Genomic DNA, 22,631 nt, shown 5'->3' with positions numbered 1-22,631 from the left:
GTCTTCGAGGAAGAAATGTGGCTGGAAAAAAATCCTGAATGATCGTGATCGGCGATCACTTAAACGTTTGGTGAAATCAAATCGAAGAAAAACAACAGTAGAACTCAGATCTATGTTTAATAGTAAAAGTAAGAGCATTTCCACACGCACAATGCGAAGGGAACTCAATGGATCCATCAATGGATTTTTTCTTCCCTGATGGCATGGGCATATTCCAAGATGACAATGCCAGGATTCATCAGGCTCAAATTGTGAAAGAGTGGTTCAGGGAGCATGAGACATCATTTTCACACATGGACTGGCCACCACAGAGTCCAGACCTTAACCCCATTGAGAATCTTTGGGATGTGCTGGAGAAGGCTTTGCGCAGTGGTCAGACTCTATCATCATCAATGCAAGATCTTGGTGAAAAATTAATGCAACACTGGATGGAACTAAATCTTGTGACATTGCAGAAGCTTATCGAAACAGTGCCACAGCAAATGCGTGCCATAATCAAAGCTAAAGGTGGTCCAATGAAATATTAGAGTGTGTGACCTTTTTTTTTTGTGGCAACTTTTTTTTTGGCCAGGCAGTGTATTTTGAAACAGTGTGATCTGGCAGCACAGCAGCCAAAGTTCTTCTGGGGACTAAGACTGGGGATGAATAAAGGTGAAAAGTTGTTAATTGTGGGCACATGCAAATCCTATATGGCAGGGGTGTCGAACTCCAGGCCTGGAGGGCCGCAGTGACTGCAGGTTTTCATTCCCTTTTCTTAATCAACAAGTAGTTTTCAATGCTAATAAACTTATTTTCCCTTCATTTAAATAGCCCTGTTTTTAAGGATTCAGTCCTCTGAATTTATTCTTTTTTTTTTTCATTAAATGACAGCCAAACAAAACTGAGGCAACAGACGACCTGCTAAATTGAGATTTCAAACTCAACCAATTTCACTCCAACCAGTCTCTTAATTAGAAGCCAATTCTTGCTGTTAATTGAACCAGTTATTTAATTTCATGGCTTGCTGCTGCTCTCATCCTGCCACAGCAGACATTTCCAAGTGTTAATTTTCTGTTTTTTCTAAGAATACCATCAAAATATTTTGGTGACCTGAAAGATCAACCTTAGAGACCTTCACCTTTCTTTATTTTCAGATATTTTGTGATGGGCACAGGTGAGCTAGTCATGTGGCAGCTTGTTTTGTGTCTCATTATTGTTTGGTTGCTAGTTAAGGAAAAGAACGACGACGAGACGGAGTCAAGTTAATTAAAACTAAGGCAAAAGAAATTAATTAGCAGCAAAAACTTGTCACTAATGAAGAAAATTGTTAGAATGAAAAGCTGTAGCCACTGCGGCCCTCCAGGACTGGCGTTCCTAACAACACCATATGGCAGGGGTGTCGAAGAGCTCTGTGGTACCACTCTGCCTACTAGTTAAAACAGCTGTTCTAAACTTTAATCTAATTAAAACTAAATTGTATACCTATAACTTTTTTTGAAAATTTTTTAACACAAGCTATGTACCTTAAATCGGTCTCTCAATAGCTGTCACTAGAAGACTAATGCAGGACAAAAGTGGCATTTTTTTTTGTATGTTTCAATGAGCTGCTTTATTCAGGAAGATGGACTGAGTTCCTGTAAAAATGCTTTCAGAATGCTTTTATTCTATTTTACCATTTTTTTATGAGCATTACTATTTCTTTAAATGGAACAAACATTTGGCTGAAAACGCTTAAACACTGCTTTTTTTTTTTTTTTTTTTAAAAAACAGCTCACTGCTAAAACACTTAAATGGAAACAAGTGTCACTTAATGGCAAGTAACTTCTTAAGCGGTTTAGGAGCATTCTGATCTAGTTTTAAAACTAGAAAAACATTTAGGTGTAAATGGGCACTAAGATGTCAGCATATACAGTATACGATGAGACATTGTAGATTACAATAAATTCCCTGATAAGAGTGATCACAATTTTCTTACACATACACAAACCCACAGAAAAAAAATCCAATTATGTGGCTGAATGAAATCTTAAAAATAAAAAAAACACAAGGGCAAAAAAGTTAAATTTCCCAACAACCCCAAACAAAAATTTTCACAAAGAAGCCTATTAATATATTAGCATATTGGTAAGTTTAAGGTCTCAGATGTGAATGGGGAGCAGGTGTGTTAAATTTGGTGTTATCGCTCTCACACTCTCTCATACTGGTCACTGGAAGTTCAACATGGCACCTCATGGCAAAGAACCCTTGGAGGATCTGAAAAAAAGAATTGTTGCTCTACATAAAGATAGCCTAGGCTATAAGAAGATCGCCAACACCCTGAAACTGAGCTGTAGCTTGGTGGCCAAGACCATACAGCGGTTTAACATGACAGGTTCCACTCAGAACAGGCCTCACCATGGTCGACCAAAGAAGTTGAGGGCACGTGCTCAGCGTCATATCCAGAGGTTGTCTTTTGAAAATAGACGCATGAGTTTGTCAGCCTGTCAGTGCTCAGACCATTGCCGCACACTGCATCAAATTGGTCTGCATGGCTGTCATCCCAGAAGGAAGCCTCTTCTAAAGATGATGCATAAGAAAGCCCGCAAACAGTTTTCTGAAGACAAGCAGACTAAGGACATGGATTACTGGAACCATATCCTGCGGTCTGATGAGACCAAGATAAACTTATTTGGTTCAGATGGTGTCAAGTATGTGTGGCGTTAACCAGGTGAGGAGTACAAAGACAAGTGTGTCTTGCCTACAGTCAAGCATGGTGGTGGAAGTGTCGTGGTTTGGGGCTGCATGAGTGCTGCTGACACTGGGGAGCTACAGTTCATTGAGGGAACCATGAATGCCAACATGTACTGTGACATACTGGAGCAGAGCTTGATCCCCTCCCTTCGGAAACTGGGCCGCAGGGCAGTATTCCAACATAACGACCTTAAACACCCCTCCAAGACGACAACTGCATTGCTAAAGAAACTGAGGGTAAAGGTGCTGGACTGGCCAGGCATGTCTCCAGACCTAAACCCTATTGAGCATCTGTGGGGCATCCTCAAATGGAAGGTGGAGGAGCGCAACTTATCTAACATCCACCAGCTCTGTGATGTCATCATGGAGGAGTGGAAGAGGATTCCAGTGGCAACCTGTGAAACTCTAGTGAACTCCATGCCCAAGAGAGAGTTAAGGCAGTGCTGGAAAATAATGGTGGCCACACAAAATATTGACACTTTGGGCACAATTTGGACATTTTTCACTTAGGGGTGTGTATATATACAGTGAACCCTCGTCTATCACGGTTAATCCGTTCCAGACTCTACCACGATAAATGAATTTTCGCGAAGTAGGATTCTTTATTTATAAATTGAATATTTTCGCAGTTAAGGGTATAGAAAACCTGTTTACGACCTTCTAAATACGTTTTTTAACATTATTAGAGCCCTCTAGACATGAAATAACACCCTTTAGTCACCATTACACTCGTATTACCCAATATATTTTCTCTTATTTTGCCTAATAAGACATATTAGACGTTACAAATATCATATTATTATTATTGTACTGTACATTTAATTACACACACGGACAGTTCTTACACACAACCACTAACCTATGAAGGCACGAGCTCAGTAGGAGAGTCTTCAGGTTGAAATGGAGCGCTGATCGCAGCCTCAGAGGACACAGACGCCCCTGGGAAAACCCCTGAAACAGCTGACAGTCTACCTTCACATTGTTCCTTACCCTTCTTACTTGCGTTATAACGCGCGATAAATCTCTCACGTGGTACTCCGCTTACTTAAAAGTATTGTGCAGCGCCTCTCAGCTTTGGAATTGGTTGTTTTGTTTCTCTCTCTCTCTCTGATATTCTCTGATCCTGGCGGAAATGTCATCTCTGACTTGTCATGGAGCACGTTTAAACTTTTGAAAAGAGACAAAATGTTTGTTTGCAGTGCTTTGAATAAAGTTCTTTTTTTTCTACAACCTCCTGTGTCTCTGTGCAAATCTGTGACCCAAGCGTGACAAGGTGGTGCAGTATCTTCAGCAGGTGTGTCGTTGTCTTCTTCCGCTGAAGGAGTATTAGGAGTATGCAGTGGGTGTCTAGGTGCGCGGCTGAAGAACATCTTGATAGGCAGTTGCTGGCGCTGTCTTTTCATATGCGTGAGGAGGCTTTTGTAGGGTATTGCCATCTTTGATCATATCCAAGAGTTTCACCTTCTCCTGGATGGTGAACATCTTCCTCCGGCGCTTAGTTTCATTGTCAGAAGGCTTAGAAAAAGCAGCACGTTTAGGAGCCATCGTGGGGCTTAGATAAAAGTTCTCAGAAAGCGCACGCGTAGTGACGTAAGCGTGTATGAGAAAAAAATTGCGATAGAGTGAAGCCGCGAAAGTCGAAGCATGATATAGCGAGGGATCACTGTATATATTAGTGCTGGGTGGTATGACAAAAAGTCTATATCACGGTATTCTACGGTATTTTTTTTTCCCATGCATGAGTGGATGTTAACCACATTTTCCACTGCAATTACTGCAGTAGACTGGCTAAGAATAACCTATTCCACTGTCATGAGAATTGTACATTGTACAAAAAAAACAACATTTTAATGTGCACACAAGTATTAATACAGGTTTGCATGGCCCCATAAAGTGATAGTTTTCAAGGGGGTGGCACTAATGAAGAGAAGGAATCAAATTGCATGACAGTTGCAGTCAAAATATGGAGCCTTTTTATTGAAAATATTTTGCAAACAACTTAGAACTATAATTTTGACAACATATTTTTGACCATCCAAAGAGGCATTTAGACTTAGTAAAATATCCAGAGGTGCTTGTCAAAAGTTGTATTGCACTGAACAGGTCTTAGAAAAGGAATAAATAGTAAATATTTTTGTAAACCAACTACACTTTCTTAATGTTAATAATCTCTGTCCACTGACACGTTCAAGTGACTTTTTAAACAACTTTACCATCATTAAACTGCATAATATTTAAACTAATAAATAATAACAAAAAAAATAGTGCAACTTCCAGTAATAATACTATTACTTCAAGACTTCAAGCCCAGGTGCATTACACAGTATTCACCAAATAAAAATAAAATAAAACAAGTGCAACTTGGTGATGACATCTTTACCAAATGAACCATCATTAAGGCAAACTGCATTAATATGGACCTTGCTTCAAGCTAAGCTATATGCATAAATAATAAAACCAACTTGTATTTATAATGCTATTTGTGGTATAGCCCTACGGAAGCATATTAGGGCCATGGTGAAGAAAAAAACTACAGACACAGTGAAGAAAAAAAAAAAAAAACTATGTTGAGAATAAAGTCGACATATTGACTTTATTCTCGACATCTCCACTTTAATCTCGACGCTTATGTCAACATTTCCACTTTATTCTTGCCGTTTATGTTGAGATTAAAGTCATAAATTAATGTAGCACATTAAATGCTTTCTGTTAAGTGTTCCCCGACCCAGTTGTTAATTGCTACTCGTGTCTTAAACTGACTTCCTCTGCTCTAAGAGGAGGCGCTGGCAGCGATTGCTGCACAGAATACATTCACTTTATGATATTCCTGCTCTTTGAAAATTTAGAATGCTAAGATAAATACTTGATATCATTTTCATGATGAAAAGCATTAAAGCAGGTATTAAACATGCACTGTAGTGTGGCAGTAGTGCTGTTCCCTCACAGTAAAAAAAAAAAAAAAAAAAAAAAAAAAAAAAGTTTTATATATAGTGCATATATATACAGTGGTGTGAAAAACTATTTGCCCCCTTCCTGATTTCTTATTCTTTTGCATGTTTATCACACAAAATGTTTCTGATCATCAAACACATTTAACCATTAGTCAAATATAACACAAGTAAACACAAAATGCAGTTTGTAAATGGTGGTTTTTATTATTTAGGGAGAAAAAAAAATCCAAACCTACATGGCCCTGTGTGAAAAAGTAATTGCCCCCTGAACCTAATAACTGGTTGGGCCACCCTTAGCAGCAATAACTGCAATCAAGCGTTTGCGATAACTTGCAATGAGTCTTTTACAGCACTCTGGAGGAATTTTGGCCCACTCATCTTTGCAAAATTGTTGTAATTCACCTTTATTTGAGGGTTTTCTAGCATGAACCGCCTTATTAAGGTCATGCCATAGCATCTCAATTGGATTCAGATCAGGACTTTGACTAGGCCACTCCAAAGTCTTCATTTTGTTTTTCTTCAGCCATTCAGAGGTGGATTTGCTGGTGTGTTTTGGATCATTGTCCTGTTGCAGCACCCAAGATCGCTTCAGCTTGAGTTGACGAACAGATGGCCGGACATTCTCCTTCAGGATTTTTTGGTAGACAGTAGAATTCATGGTTCCATCTATCACAGCAAGCCTTCCAGGTCCTGAAGCAGCAAAACAACCCCAGACCATCACACTACCACCACCATATTTTACTGTTGGTATGATGTTCTTTTTCTGAAATGCTGTGTTCCTTTTACGCCAGATGTAACGGGACATTTGCCTTCCAAAAAGTTCAACTTTTGACTCATCAGTCCACAAGGTATTTTCCCAAAAGTCTTGGCAATCATTGAGATGTTTCTTAGCAAAATTGAGACGAGCCCTAATGTTCTTTTTGCTTAACAGTGGTTTGCGTCTTGGAAATCTGCCATGCAGGCCGTTTTTGCCCAGTCTCTTTCTTATGGTGGAGTCGTGAACACTGACCTTAATTGAGGCAAGTGAGGCCTGCAGTTCTTTAGACGTTGTCCTGGGGTCTTTTGTGACCTCTCAGATGAGTCGTCTCTGCGCTCTTGGGGTAATTTTGGTCGGCCGGCCACTCCTGGGAAGGTTCACCACTGTTCCATGTTTTTGCCATTTGTGGATAATGGCTCTCACTGTGGTTCGCTGGAGTCCCAAAGCTTTAGAAATGGCTTTATAACCTTTACCAGACTGATAGATCTCAATTACTTCTGTTCTCATTTGTTCCTGAATTTCTTTGGATCTTGGCATGATGTCTAGCTTTTGAGGTGCTTTTGGTCTACTTCTCTGTGTCAGGCAGCTCCTATTTAAGTGATTTCTTGATTGAAACAGGTGTGGCAGTAATCAGGCCTGGGGGTGGCTACGGAAATTGAACTCAGGTGTGATACACCACAGTTAGGTTATTTTTTAACAAGGTGGCAATTACTTTTTCACACAGGGCCATGTAGGTTTGGATTTTTTTTCTCCCTAAATAATAAAAACCATCATTTAAAAACTGCATTTTGTGTTTACTTGTGTTATATTTGACTAATGGTTAAATGTGTTTGATGATCAGAAACATTTTGTGTGACAAACATGCAAAAGAATAAGAAATCAGGAAGGGGGCAAATAGTTTTTCACACCACTGTACACACATTATATATATATATATATATATATATATATATATATATATATATATATATATATATATATATATATATATATATATATATATATATATATATATATATATATATAGTGTTTTCCTCAGAATTCTACACACAACACCCCATAATGACAACGTGAAAAATGTTTACTTGAGATTTTTGCAAATTTATTAAAAATAAAAAAAATTGAGAAAGCACATGTACATAAGTATTCACAGCCTTTGCCATGAAGCTCAAAATTGAGCTCAGGTGCATCCGGTTTCCCCTGATCATTCTGGAGATGTTTCTGCAGCTTAATTGGAGTCCACCTGTGGTAAATTCAGTTGATTGGACATGATTTGGAAAGGCACACACCTGTCTATATAAGGTCCCACAGTTGACAGTTCATGTCAGAGCACAAACCAAGCATGAAGTTAAAGGAATTGTCTGTAGACCTCAGAGACAGGATTGTCTTGAGGCACAAATCTGGGGAAGGTTACAGAAAAATTTCTGCTGCTTTGAAGGTCCCAATGAGCACAGTGGCCTCCATCATCCGTAAGTGGAAGAAGTTCGAAACCACCAGGACTCTTCCTAAACTGAGCAATCGGGGAAGAAGGGCCTTAGTCAAGGAGGTGACCAAGAACCTGATGGTCACTCTGTCAGAGCTCCAGAGGTCCTCTGTGGAGATAGGAGAACCTTCCAAAAGGACAACCATCTCTGCAGCAATCCACCAATCAGGCCTGTATGGTAGAGTGGCCAGACGGAAGCCACTCCTTAGTAAAAGGCACATGGCAGCCCGCCTGGAGTTTGCCAAAAAGCACCTGAAGGACTCTCAAACCATGAGAGAGAAAATTCTCTGGTCTGATGAGACAAAGATTGAACTCTTTGGTGTGAATGCCAGGCGTCACGTTTGGAGGAAACCAGGCACTGCTCATCACCAGGCCAATACCATGCCTACAGTAAAGCATGGTGGTGGCAGCATCATGCTGTGGGGATGTTTTTCAGCGGCAGGGACTGGGAGACTAGTCAGGATAAAGGGAAAGATGACTGCAGCAATGCACAGAGACATCCTGAATGAAAACCTGCTCCAGAGCGATCTTGACAGACTGGGGTGACGGTTCATCTTTCAGCAGGACAACGACCCTAAGCACACAGCCAAGATATCAAAGGAGTGGCTTCAGGACAAGTCTGTGAATGTCCTTGAGTGGCCCAGCCAGAGCCCAGACTTGAATCCGATTGAACATCTCTGGAGAGATCTTAAAATGGCTGTGCACCGACGCTTCCCATTCAACCTGATGGAGCTTGAGAGGTGCTGCAAAGAGGAATGGGCGAAACTGGCCAAGGATAGGTGTGCCAAGCTTGTGGCATCATATTCAAAAAGATTTGAAGCTGTAATTGCTGCCAAAGGTGCATCGAGCAAAGGCTGTGAATGCTTATGTACATGTGATTTCTCAGTTTTTATATTTTTAATAAATTTGCAAAAACCTCAAGTAAACTTTTTTCATGTTGTCATTATGGGGTGTTGTGTGTAGAATTCTGAGGAAAAAATTAATTTAATTCATTTTGGAATAAGGCTGTAACATAAGATGTGGAAAAAGTGATGCACTGTATGTGTATATATATATATATATATAATTATACACACACACTAGCAGATTACCCAGTGGCTTCGTTCACTGAGTGCATGGGAAAAAAACTAAAATACAGTATTTATAAAATAAGTTTGTTAATTACCAATGTTATTTTTGAACAAATAAAGAGCATTTACAAAAAATAGAAATTATATAAATATTAATTATCAAGCAGTAAAACATTTTGATAAAAGAATTTGAAGAAGATATAAGAAGCGTATAAATTATTAAACAGTCAAACATTAACATTTAAGAAGTACAGATACATTGAGTACTACTGCAGTGGTTTCGGGCAAACTACCTGCTTGACAACCTTGCACTATGTGCCTGTGATTTAAGCGAAAAATTATTGTGAGAAATGTGGACGCTCCCTTTCCGTGCTTAACGGGCAGAAGGTCCAAACAATTCCCAAGTCTAATACTTAACACGAAGAGGTTGGTATATCTTTTTAGATGTAAACCCTCCATTTTCTTAAAAGAATTCCTCACAAAAGCAACATTGAATGTTGCGGGGTTTTAGTGATATCCTCATCTGGAGTTATCTTTTATGAATTTATACAAAGGAAATAATCACCCCAACAATTCTTTAAACAATCAAAAGAATATATTATAAATCAAACAAAACAATAAACACCCTTTAAATCCTTGTCAAATCTATAATAACTACACAAAACCTAATTAATATGCCACCCCCTTAAACACTCTATACTCCCCAGAAAATGGCAAAACAGCAAAGAAAGAAAGCAAGCAAGGAAAAGAAATGGAAAATTACCCTATTTACAAACAGCACAAATATATTCACAGTACTTAAACCTATATTACATCTATATACAAATATAAATTAGACACACACACACACACATACAATCCCCACATATTCCCCAGTCTCTTTTATATTAACTTTGTTTTAAAGTATAAATTCACAAGGCCTGGGAAATCTGTAATGAATCAAGTGATCAAGTCAGATACGTTCCGCTGACTCTTATACTGAATTTAAATGTAAAAGATGCGATCTCACCGGCCTGGCGACGATTCCTTTGTTGAAGGAAGAAGTCCGTCTCACCCGGGTGTCTCTGCGTTCGCGTCCGTCCATGGCCGACGCCCGCACCATAAAAGCAAAGTAAAGCCGTGTGCTCCGAAGGTCTTTCTAGGTTAGCCGGCACTCCTTCTCCGTGCACCCAACCGTCCTTATTACGGAGTCTCACTTGCTTTACCACTGGCTTGTTCTTTACATTCACCTTCCCAGCTCCTTATTTAAACAGTCTTTTTTCTTCTTTTCAATATCAGTAAAATAACTCTCACACAAATAAGTTCCTATATTATGTTCTGTGGTCATATATAATTTCCGTTACCCGTGGTCATACGTCATTTCCGTTTCAAACATGAAAAGAATTTTAGTTATATAGATACACACACACACACACACACACACACACACACACAGATATATATATATATATATATATATATATATATATATATATATATATATATCTATATCTACAGTATATCTATACACACACACACACACACACACACACACACACACACACTATTTTAAAGACCCTGAACCACAACAATAGAATTTTACTAAAAAGTATTTTTAATATGAATTACTATCATTTTTCACATTTGTTTTGACAGAAACCCTTTGTAAAACAGTAAGACTAAAATGTTTACTTTCATACTTACTGACGGTTCACTTTGCGATTCGCTGTCAAATATTGCCTAAAAAAAACAAAAAAAAAAACCACAAAACATTTACAGTAAGTGCATATTACAGACTGTAAAAAAAAATACACAGAAAGCTGCAAAGTTTGGGTAGCAAAGTTGGTAAGTAACCAATCCTGTTAACATTATGCAGTTTAAAAATTTTCAAATATATTGAGCAAAAGGAAAAACAGCTTAATATACTACACTGTGATCTGAAAGTATCAGTTAATTCAACTATACAAAGAAAGACAGAAACTGCAGTTACAATGTTTAAAAATATATCACCTGGTTGCTGCATAAAGCAAATGTGCAATTTTGAATTTCACAAAAAAGTAAGAACATACTACTTCCACAACATTATTTATTTTAAATTTTTTTTTTGTGTTTTCAAAGGAGTCAACTCCATCAATGATTTAAATTATACAGTTCCTAAAAAACAAAACACAAAATTCTAGACAAACTCACAGATACGATGATAGAGATCTGTTTTTTTTGTTTAATTAAATATCACAAAAAATTCTCCAGAGCAGGGGTACTCAACACTGATCCTGGAGGTTCACAGTGGCTGCAGATTTTTGCTTTAAGCAAATTTCTAATTAGAAACAATTTACTAATAAAACAGTATTTGTTTTTTGTGTTTAGTTTTAAACTCATCTGTTATGATTCAGAGCCCTTAATTGACTATTTTAGTTTTAATTGTTGCCTATTTTCTTCACTGGCCATCGGTTAATAATGAGGTTAATGTGCTTCCATTTTAATTATGAATATACAAGTTTTAAGTATCTATGTTAATACAATATTTTGAAATATGAGAGAAAAGGGAAGGACCATGAGGTACAAATTTGTTCTGGACCACAGAATATGGATAATCACAGAAAATGAAATATCTACAAAAAAGTGATAAAGATGCGTCTTGGAAGAATGAAATCACTAAAAAGCCATATAATTAAATTTCACGTTTCATTATCGGCTGGGCCTGGCTTCTAATTACGAAACTGACCGAATAGTCTGCACTGTTCTCACTTACTCCACAGAAAGGTGCAAGGAACCCAAGGAGTCTGTGCTGGTTGCACTTATGGAAAAGTTGGATTCAACTTTGGACAACAGGCCATTCTATCTAAACATACACTCAAATATGCGCATACGTACAAGTTAATACATGCAAATATAAAGTATACACAACTCCCAGCTGCTTGGGCTTCTGTCTTTGTTATTCATTCAAATCTGTCTTGCCTCTCTCTGATGTAGGCATACGTGAGATGTTACCACTCAACTATATAATAATAAAATTTGTTGCAAAAGAATAAAAAAATAAATAAATTAGCATCAGTGTTATTGATATCCTTGATTGGTGGTTGTATTTCTAAATAATCCAAAAATACTGTATATTTTTAAGAGCAAAAAAGAAAAAAAAAATTATTTTAAAGATACACTTAACACATATATACCTGAAGGCTTAGAGCAAAGGCTCTATCTTCTTCTATCTGAGCTGCACGTACAGCACAATCATCACTGTCATCATCGTCATCTATGATTATCAACTCCTCTTTTTCATTATTCTTAGGTGACAAATGACTTCTACGGAAGTTATGATTCTGTCCTGCAATTTCAAAAACTCAATTTATTGACAGCCTCCACTGGTTTTTAAAATTTGTTAAATACACACTGTATTAATATAGAAATGTCATAACAAAGGACAGCTAATAATGCCCATCACTATCCTCGACACATTACTTATTCTCAAAGCTGTGCATGTCACGACACAGGATGACATAACAAAATTAAATCAGAGGAAGACACAGACTTTTCCTTCCAAATTTGGTAATCAAACCAGTTATCCTCAAAGGTTAGAGGTGGATCTTTGTCATCATTTTGTGCACGCTACTAAAAGTAACTGGCAGCAGTAAAACAATTGGCAGCTGGCCATTTAGCCAATTAGTGGAAAATGCGCCTTGTAAATCCCAGTACCCCAAGTACACATCCAAACTGTGTTATCTCAGGAAGTATAGCTGCTGGGACAGGGAGATGACACCCTGAGCAATCCCTTGTCAAAGATGGCATATACAATATTAATAAAATGAGCAGAGCAAAAAAAACAAATGTTTTTCTGTAAAATAAGTAATTAAGCATTAGGATATTTGCCATTATTTCCATTAACATACATTCTTACTATAAGTTCATACTTAGAGTTATGAACACCAATAGGAAACAGAGTTCATGGCACACCTGTACTCCCAAAGCTTTTTTTTTTTTACCTTTGGCTAGATTATGCCTTTTTGAGTCTCCACTGGAGCTAGATATCTCAGCTGCGGTAGAACAATTAGCGGTTGGCGATCCTCTGCTAGATTTACTCAATGCAACATTGTTTGTTATGCTGGACAGGGATTCAGTTTTACCATCTTGCATTTGCCTTTTTGATTTTGAAACAGATTTTCCAGTTTTACGTGCTTCCAACTGATGACTTGCAGATATAGGTTTTTCCACATCTTTGAGCAAAGCATGTGTAACAAGTCTTTCCCCATCCAGTAAAAGCTTGAAATTGTAAGATTTTTGTTGAATACCATGACATGAACATGAAACACCAGGCAACATGTCCCTGGATGTAGATGTTGCCGAATCCATCAAGAAGCAAGAAGACAAAGGTCCATTTAATGGACAGTTGATGTTTGCTGAAGTGCTACAGCTAGGTTTTTCATTGTCCTTAATATGTGGCTGTCGGGGATTATCAAGCAGATCAATTCTTCTTCGTTTAATTTTTGGAGATTCCTGAATAAAACCTGATGTGCTTGTGTCCTTACTATTAATCATTTTCTGTTTGTTGGCAATGCTATGAGAAAAACCCTGAAATACAAAAATATAAATTTAATAATCACCTGAACAACAGTATTTTTATGCTCTGTGAATACTTTTTGCTTCTTCATGAATTTCAAAGTCATTGAGATATACCTAAAACACTAAGGCATCTAGCAGTCTTCTTTAACACAAAAGTATTTACCATGCAATGTTACTTAAACAGCAAACTAAATTACAATGCAGTACGAATTACACAAACTAATCAGTACAGTTAAAACTAAAATACAAATAAAAATGCAGCACACCAGGAGAATTACACCTGACACTTTTTAATACCTAGTACTGTCAAAGGGACCTTCAGAAATGAAATAGTTACAATATACCATTTCCACAGATGGTACGCAGAAAAGTATGACAAAATTACAGTAAATACAGACATTTTTGGCATAGCTTTCATAAATTCTATTAGGGTATGCATATTATGTTGGGAAACAATAAAAAATAACTATTTGATCGCATCATTATATGTAATTAATCATGATTAAATTGCATTTAACATTAAAACATCTCTCCATTATAATAAAAAAATCCTGGGATGAGACAAGACTTTTCAGCCTAGGGCGAGACGTGACTTTTTCAGAGAGATACTTTTATGTCCCGCGAGACGAGACTTTGTGCCAAGAGATAAGAGAGTAGATGACAAAGTAGAACTTCGTAAAGAATTCAAAAATGTTGGCGCGATGCACTTGCAGAGCAGGTTAGAGATAATGAAAGTACTAAAATTCAAAAGTCTCAAAAAAATGATAGCAAAGATCACATTAGCGCAAACAAATGGAAATTATTATTCGGTGAAATAATGGAACAGTGAGAAGAATATTGAATATATTGTTTGGATTTAAACTGTAAGTAAATCCGCGAGAATTAAAAGATTTGTTGTTTGGTGAAAGTGAAATCCACATACACAAACGGCAGACGTGTGAAGTGCCTGGCATGCACCGAAGGCCGGGGGGGTTGGCGAGAGAAGCGAGCAGGGTGCAAAGCCCCCTAGTTTAACCATAAAAAAAAAAGTACTTAAATCATGAAGTAAATACACTGAATCAGAAAAATAATGTAGACACAAAAGGAATTTAAAAAAAACTGAATGGCATAGCTTAAACTTATAACAATAAACCAAAAACCCAAGCTTTTAATAAAACTACTACTTGAGCAACTACAACCTGAATTTTAATATCTTCCTAAAAAGGTAAGATGTAAAGGCAGCAATAAGAAAATAAGGCCAATGTATTATAGACACCTAAAAAAAAAAAAAAATAAAAAAACACCATAAAAAATTTGTGTTAATTCTCAGATTAGCATAGTAGATAATAAAGATGTGTCAAAGTAAAACCAAAATAGTTGAAATGACTGTAGATTTTGAATGCACTACTAAAGACGGACATAATTGAAAGTATAAATCTTCAAAATGGTATACATTAAAACTTGCGTTAATACATCATAAATACCATCCTCAATGACCTGGGGCCTCATGTATAAACGGTGCGTATGCACAGAAATGTTGCGTACTCCCGTTTCCATGCTCAAATCGCGATGTATAAAACCTAAACTTGGCGTAAAGTCACGCACATTTCCACGGTAACTCATACCTTGGCATACGCAATTTCTCCGCTCGGTTTTGCAGACTGGCGGCACCCAACGTCAAAGCAGTGCTACTGTTCCTGCGTGGTCACCCTTTCTTTCTTAGCTCCACATTCCTGACGCGGCTTTATAAATACACTGAAACTAACTGCATATTGTTTATTATTGTAATGCATCTGATTGTAATTAACCTGCGGCAATATAATGGTCCAGGGAATAGCCATAGTATTCCAAATACCATAACTGCTTTAGCGTTGTAACTCTCACTGCATCTTCTTCTTCTTTCAGCTGCTCCCGTTAAGGGTTGCCACAGCAGATCATCTTTTTCCATATTACTCTCACTGCACCACTCGGAGTATTTATATCACTGTATCTGAGTGGGGAATCACAGCAGCAGCTGATCGGAAAGAGAAATATCGGTATACAGCATGAAGCAGACGCTGCCTGAGCCACAGCAAAACGCTTTAGAGACTTCCCAGTACGGACTTCGCGGTTTAGAAAAGGTTTCATCCCAAGAACTCTAAATGCACTCAATTAGTCCATCAAGTGCTCCTTGTAGAACTGTTTACTTATAAGTACAATTACCTCACTGTAAACTTGCACTACAGTTATAATATTGCACAACCTGCGCCACTTTATAAAGTGTGTATTTACATATGATGCCGGTATTCATTTTTAAGATGAAATGCAGCAAAATATGTTGATTATGTTATACAAATAAAACTTTAACTTCATTTAAATAATCTGTATTGTTAATAATTAAACATGTGAGGACACGGTGCCGCAGTGCTAGCTAGTTCAGGGATTGTTCCTGCATTGCGTTGTATTCTTGCGCTGACGCAACACTGGAAAGACAGAATAATTAAACATGTACTACGAAGATATTTCAATGTTCCTTAAAAGTTTTGAAGAATCGATGTTCTAAGCTTACAGATGGCTTCATGTCTATTACATAGCTGATTGTGTGGTGATTGGGTATTTGGAGAAAGAAAAGTATTGACAGGAATTGGAGGTTGTTAGTACGTTTGAATGAGACAGTACTGCTGTGATAAATTATTTCATTGAAGGTCGCACATGGCGCAGCAAGCCTCTTGCGTGAGATATGAACAAGCACTGCGCCACCGTGTTCCCATGTTTAATAACATGCTTTCATTCCTATCATCATGAAAAAGATATCGCGTATACATCTCATTATTTTAATTATTCAGAGAGCTGTAATATCACGAATGTAATGGATTATGTGTCCTGTTGGAGAAAGAGAAAGCCCGTTTAAGAAGCAGGTAGTGATTCACACACAGAGCACAAAGAAGATCAAATACAGAACAAAGCATTTAACATCCTACTTTAGTTACAATGGGATTTGAGAAACTAGTAAATTAAACGATTTTAAGATGAAGTTTATGATGTTCTACTTTAATGGCAAAATAAACTACGTGATTAAAGTGGAAATTTTGAGATTAAAGTTGACATTTCGTGCTGTTTTCCCCACTGTGTGCCTATTTTTTTGTCTGTACCCTAATAAGCTTTCATATGACACTCAGACGGTGGGCTATGACTTGCCTTTTCACGGCGACTTTGATATGTGATTTCTTTTTTATTTCGGGCACTGTGCAACTTTGTGAACTTGAGCTTTCGAGTTTGTCCAACACTCTGTCACTCGATCAACTTCCTTTTGTTGATTATACCACTGTTTAAACCAACAAATAGTATGCTTTTCCTTTGCCTCCACTTGGTATTCGCTGAAATTCTTATACGAGGGTTGTCTGGGTTCCGCGCGGAATCACTCGAAATAAGTAGCCAAGGATTTTTTTTTTGTATTTTTCTCATGTACTTCGATCCTTTTTAAACTTTTTCCAAGTATTCACCGCCAACATCAATGCACTTTTGGGCTCTTCTGACCCACGCCGCAAAACACTCGCGAAAGGCTGTCTTTGGGAGGTTGTCCAGCTGTTCTTTGACAGCTGCAATCAGTTCCTCTCGAGTTTCGAAGTTGTGGCCTCGCAGGGGTTCTTTCACCTTTGGGAAGAGCCAAAAGTCACATGGTGCAAGATCAGGTGAGCAGGGTGGCGGGTTCAAAACGTTGACACCACTTTCTTCAATGAAATGCTTCGTCGCATTAGCCGTGTGGGCTGGCGCATTGTCATGATGCAAAAAGTGCCTTCGCAAGTTCTTGGACCGGCCTCTAGCCATCGCAGAAAAAACGTCAGGCAGGCACTGAGTGGTGTACCACTCAGAGGTCACAGTTTTCCTCTCCATCAGCGGAATTGACGCGACAATGCCATCGATGTTGAAAAAGATGGCAAACATGGTACGTTTCACCGAGCGGATTCGCCGAGCTTTGAGTGGTGGCGGCGCCCCTTTTTTCGACCAAACCATGCTCTGGCTCTTCGTTTCAGGGTCCAAATTGTAGATCCAGGTCTCGTCTCCAGTGGTGAGCATCTTGAAAGTCCTCGATTGGCCATTGTTGAACTTGTCAAGGAAAAACTTGCACCATTCCACGCGAGCTTGGTTTTGTTCCACAGTCAGCAGCCTTGGAACCCATCGGGCACATTTCTTTGTAAAGCCAAGATCTCGTCGAATGATGGTGTCGACAGCATACCGGGTCATCTCAAGTTCCAGGGCAATTTTCCTGATGGTCACACGACCATCTTCTTTCAGGAACTCCTTCACATGATCAGCATTTCTGCCACCAGTCGAACTTCGCGGTTTTGGTTCACATTCTTCATCGTCAAAGTTGAAGTGGCCTGTGCTGAAGCGCTGGAACCACTTAAAAACCATCGTCTTCTTTGGAGCATTCTTCTTGAAGATGCGAGAAAGTTTTTGGCAGCACTCTTTAGCTGTTAAACCACCAGAAAAGTCGTAAAAAATCATCACCCGAAAGTCACGCACGCACGGAGTCGGGAGCATCGCCGCTAGCGCCAGCTGTGCACTCTCAGTTCGTTTGCTTCTCCTGTTCATTCTGAAGGAAGAGAGGGAGCAAAACATCTGAACAAAAACATGCAACCACTTGAATAATCCCTCTACACAGCAGAACAGGTTTCGACAGGCTGACACTCGACAAACGATAAAATTCTGCGTGGAACCCAGACAACCCTCATATTTTCCCCCGTGCTTTTCCCCATTGTCTTTTCTCAGAAGGCTATTTATATCGATTTGCATATTCAAAGAGGCGTTATTCTGGGAGGAGTTGGGGCGGGACAGAAGGCGTGTGCACGTGCGTTACTTTTCACGCTGATCGGGATTTATGTAGTGGAAGAACGTGAAAGTTTGCGTACGTACAGATTCCTGCATCTGGATTTTTCTGTGCGTACGCACATTCCCGCTTTTGTGCTTACGCCATGTTATAGTGTGAGTTCTACGCATGGCGTTATACATGAGGCCCCTGATTATTATATTCTATACGTGTGTTTTTCAACTGGTGTTCTGTGGAAACAATAGTGTAATGCTCCTGGGTCCTGACCTGAGAGAAGCACACTCGTCAGGTGGTCAAGATCTGTCCAAGAACTTCATGTATCCAAAGGGCGACCCTACACAAGACCTAAGGCAGAAGGTGACATGGCTCTACCTAACTTTCAATTTTATTACAGCAGCAAATATAAAAACCTGGACATGGACACAAACAGATGAACATACACAGGCTTGGTCCGCAATAGAAATAAAATCCTGCAGTACTTCTTTATATTCCTTGCTTTGTACCCCAATAAATACAAGTTATCGCCAATATACTAACAACCGAATTGTGTATCACTCACTCAGAATATGGAACCAATATAGGAAGTATTTTAAGATAAAGAAGCTTTTATCTGTGGCACCTCTGCATGAGAACCACCTTTTTTCGACCCTCTCAAACGTATGCAGTTTTTAATGTCTGGAAAACATGCGGGAATAAATCACTTAGAGATCTGTACATAGACAACATCTTTGCACCCTACGAAAAATTACACTCCAAATTTAAACTTTCCAGCAATACATTTCTTTCACTACCTCCAAATTAGTAACTTTGTTAAACAGACCCTGCCCAATTTTCCTCACCTCCCACCTACCTCTATGCCAAAAAAATACTGATCAGTCTTGAGGACAGCAGAGGAGACAGCATTTCCATAATATATAAAACTGTTTTACAGTCCCTCCCTTTCAAAGATCCAAGGGTACAGTGGGAAAATGATCTCTCACTAAACATCTCAGAAAAAGAGTGGAAGGTAGCAATGCACAGAATTCACTCGAGCGCCATATGCGCAAAACATAGAATTATTCAACTCAAAATTATATATCGAGCATACCTATCTCACTTAAAATTGTCCAAAAGGTTTCCAGGACAAGATCCAACCTGTGAATGGTGCAATCAAGTTCCAGCCTCACTGGGCCGTATGTTTTGGATGTGCATCAAGTTAATATCATTCTGGACCAAAATCTTTAAATGCCTTTCAGACAGCCTTGGTGTCACAATCCCTCCTAACCCATTAACAGCTGTGTTTGGGGTACTTCCAGATGGGCTTAAAGTGGAGAAGAACAAACTGTAATTGCCTTTACTACACTATTGGCATGTAGACTTATCTTGCTCAACTGGAAGAATCCTAACTCTTCCGTACTAAGTCAGTGGGTAACTAATTTTATATACTATTTGAAATTGGAAAAAATCTAATTGCAGAGGATCTGTACAAAACATTTTCAAAACCTGGCAGGATCTAAGCAATAACATTTTAGAATAAGCATCCCTCTTCTACTCCATTTATTTTTATTCAGCTATTAATTTACTTATTATTTATTTACTTATCTTTACTAGCTTAAAGTTTTTCTCTGTTGCCATTGCTCTCTTTCTCAGGGATGGGGGTTTTGTTTTCAAACCTATTTTTGTAAAACTTGACTTGTACAGAATGTTATGTGATTTTAATAAAATTAATAAAATCCAAAAAAAAATCTTTCCGAGGAGGACAGAACTACCTGGAGAAGCCGACATAAAAGCAGCTCTGAGATCGCCATTTTGCAGACACAGCACTTAAGAGTGCACTGCAGCAGCCAGGAGACACGTACACATGTTGGGAGTCCACCAACCAGGGTGCATGTTCGCCACTGACTCTTGCAGGGCCAAGGGACAGTGGGCATACAAGTGCTCACTAAGTGCTGTGTCAGCGACTGCCAATCTCCAAACCGATTTTTTTGACGGCATCCCCGGTAGTCAAGACTCTTCAGACAATTTAGCACATGTATGACACTTAATTTCTTTGTATTTCGTAGAATCCTGGTGTGCCTTGGGATTTTATTGGTTACAAAAAGTGTGCCACCACAGAAAAAAGGCTGGAAAACACTGCTGTACACCATTGCTTCTGACATGCAAAAAGTCCTCCATAGCAGCTCTCTTACCTACAAACTGACACCATGCATTACTTGGGTGATTATATTGCATTCTATGCATAAATTTAGATAAGATACTGTAAATTAGAATAATGGGTAGGGATAACCATACTTCTATTTCATAGAATTTTGTCTTTATGTTAGGGCAGTCCAAGCTACCTGACAGACTGGCAAAGTTAAATAAAGAGGTAGTACACACTTTTTTTGGTTTTAGACCCACTCAAAGATAACTTGTTTTGCACTTAATAGTGACATTGATTCGATCTTCTTACAGAAACATGAAATGGGAAGAAAAAAAAATATCATTGACTTTTCTCTAGAATTGCACGATAAAATGATAAAAGATAATTATCGCGAAATAACTTTTCCTCAGTTGAAAGATAAGACATAGTAGATAGAAATTTGAAAGAACTCATTCCACCCATGTTTTGACAGACAACACAAAAAGTCATTGATAATGATAATAGAGTCGCAACGAACCAAACATGTGGCTGGAATAGAGTTACAGCCACATCGGGTTAGGTTGACACACACAGTATTAAGCATAATAGTAGCTGGCAACAACACGCGTGCTAATGTTTGGGATGCAGCAGCCGTGCACCTGGAGTTAACCTGTGCTTGTAAATTGTGCTCAAAATGTCAGTTGTGATTACAAAAATTCATTTTCCTTACACAAGGACTTTTGGCAGTAATCTACCTCCATAGTGCACGCCAGTATGTCAGGAGTGGGAATGAGATAAAAGAGAAAATAACAGAAAATATTAATGAAACCTCTGGGGTTGGGGGGTGGGAATCAGTGTTACCAAAGAAGACACCCCAATGGAAAAAGCCCAAGGCTCAAAAGACAACATTGTTTAAAAGAAGGGTCAGAGGAAGTTGGTAGTATGGAGATATTTTGGCTATTTAGAGTCTGACAAGAAGCAAAGTAGTGTGCATTGCAAATTGTGTCAAAAGCATATTCCTACAAAGACAGCTAATGCCATTAATCTTTTATACCAAATGAAACAGTGCCATCATCATTTACAGCATGCACAATGCAAGACTTTACAGACTCGGACCCAAGCAAGTGCTGCACTAAGGGGATTTCTTTTTTGTCTTGGAGTAAAGGTCTGAATGGGATAGATTTTTTTTTAAACCCATGCCCACCAGCTCCCAAAGTACACAATTCATTCCTGCATACACATGGCCTCATTTGTCCCACTCACATTTGCAGAAACAAATTGCTTCCATTAAGGAAAAAAAACTCATGTATGATTGATAAGCCTATTTAACATGATCTCGTAAAAGGAGGTGGTAATTTCTGAACCTCTTTTTTTTTATCCTTTCTCAGAAAAAGAGCAGTGTAAGCAACATGCCTTGTGAAAGCTTTGCAAACAGGCAACCAATTACTATTTCATATTGAATTAAAGTATGATCTATATGTTAAACACTGTTATTCATTCCACAAAAATGTGGAATGGAGATGGATGGTAGGTGCTGTCAACTTACAAGTCGCACATACAAGTTTAAGCTTAACACATACCCTTTTCCAGTCAGCATATTACTGGTTGCTTAAACACTCTGCAGTTTCTCAAAGTACCTTTTGCTTATCGATACAAGCACACTGCAACTAAGCAAAACACTGAACATACAGGCGTCTCCTTGTCTGCTCGCAAGATCTGAGATGAATGATGGCATTGCTAACAGCTGACCTGTGAACTTCACTGCACTTTTTAAAATTTAGTGTAATTGCATTAAAAACCAATTATTACAAATTTTTACAAATCTTTTCTTGTACCTGCACCTTTTCAATCCTCTTAGATAAAAGATATACAAACAGAAGCTTTGGGCTGAGAAATGTTTGTAGAGAATGTGAACTCTGCTGAACAGTTTGTTGACAAATTATTTCAGTAATATCCGATTCGAAATTGGTCGTCACATCTTTGAACAGTTTCAGAAAGAGAGACCACAGTTTTATCTTTCTGTTGATGCAGCTAATTGTCAAATTGCTGCAGTAAGCTTGCCTTGTTGTCCAGGAAGTTTAAAATACCTGACTAACTTTTTTACAATAGTCAGAAGCTGACAACTTCAAGTGCTTTCTCCATCACTGCTGGTGTAAAAGCATTTCAAAAAATTGTGTTAAGAATGTGAACACAACAGTTTAATCCGGTTTAGCCGTGCAAGGCAGCAATTGTGTT

The 22,631-nt window shown here is 38.4% G+C and overlaps 1 protein-coding gene across 2 annotated transcripts in view; it reads right to left on the bottom strand.

The window, feature by feature from the left end:
- Nucleotides 1-22,631, bottom strand: part of LOC114662230 (uncharacterized) — a 59,190-nt gene that overhangs the window by 23,422 nt on the left and 13,137 nt on the right. For both annotated transcript variants that reach the window (XM_028815632.2, XM_028815624.2), the window contains exons 4-6: nt 12,930-13,515; nt 12,123-12,274; nt 10,654-10,689 (exon numbers count right to left, since the gene is read on the bottom strand). In XM_028815632.2, the coding sequence (XP_028671465.1) occupies nt 10,654-10,689; nt 12,123-12,274; nt 12,930-13,515 (774 nt within the window). The remainder of the gene's footprint in view (nt 1-10,653; nt 10,690-12,122; nt 12,275-12,929; nt 13,516-22,631) is intronic.

This window comes from Erpetoichthys calabaricus, chromosome 1 (genome assembly GCF_900747795.2).
Source record: "Erpetoichthys calabaricus chromosome 1, fErpCal1.3, whole genome shotgun sequence".
NCBI classification, from domain to species: Eukaryota; Metazoa; Chordata; class Cladistia; order Polypteriformes; family Polypteridae; genus Erpetoichthys; species Erpetoichthys calabaricus.
The sequence above is the reverse complement of the archived record's forward strand: the minus strand, read 5'-3'. Positions and strand labels throughout refer to the sequence as shown.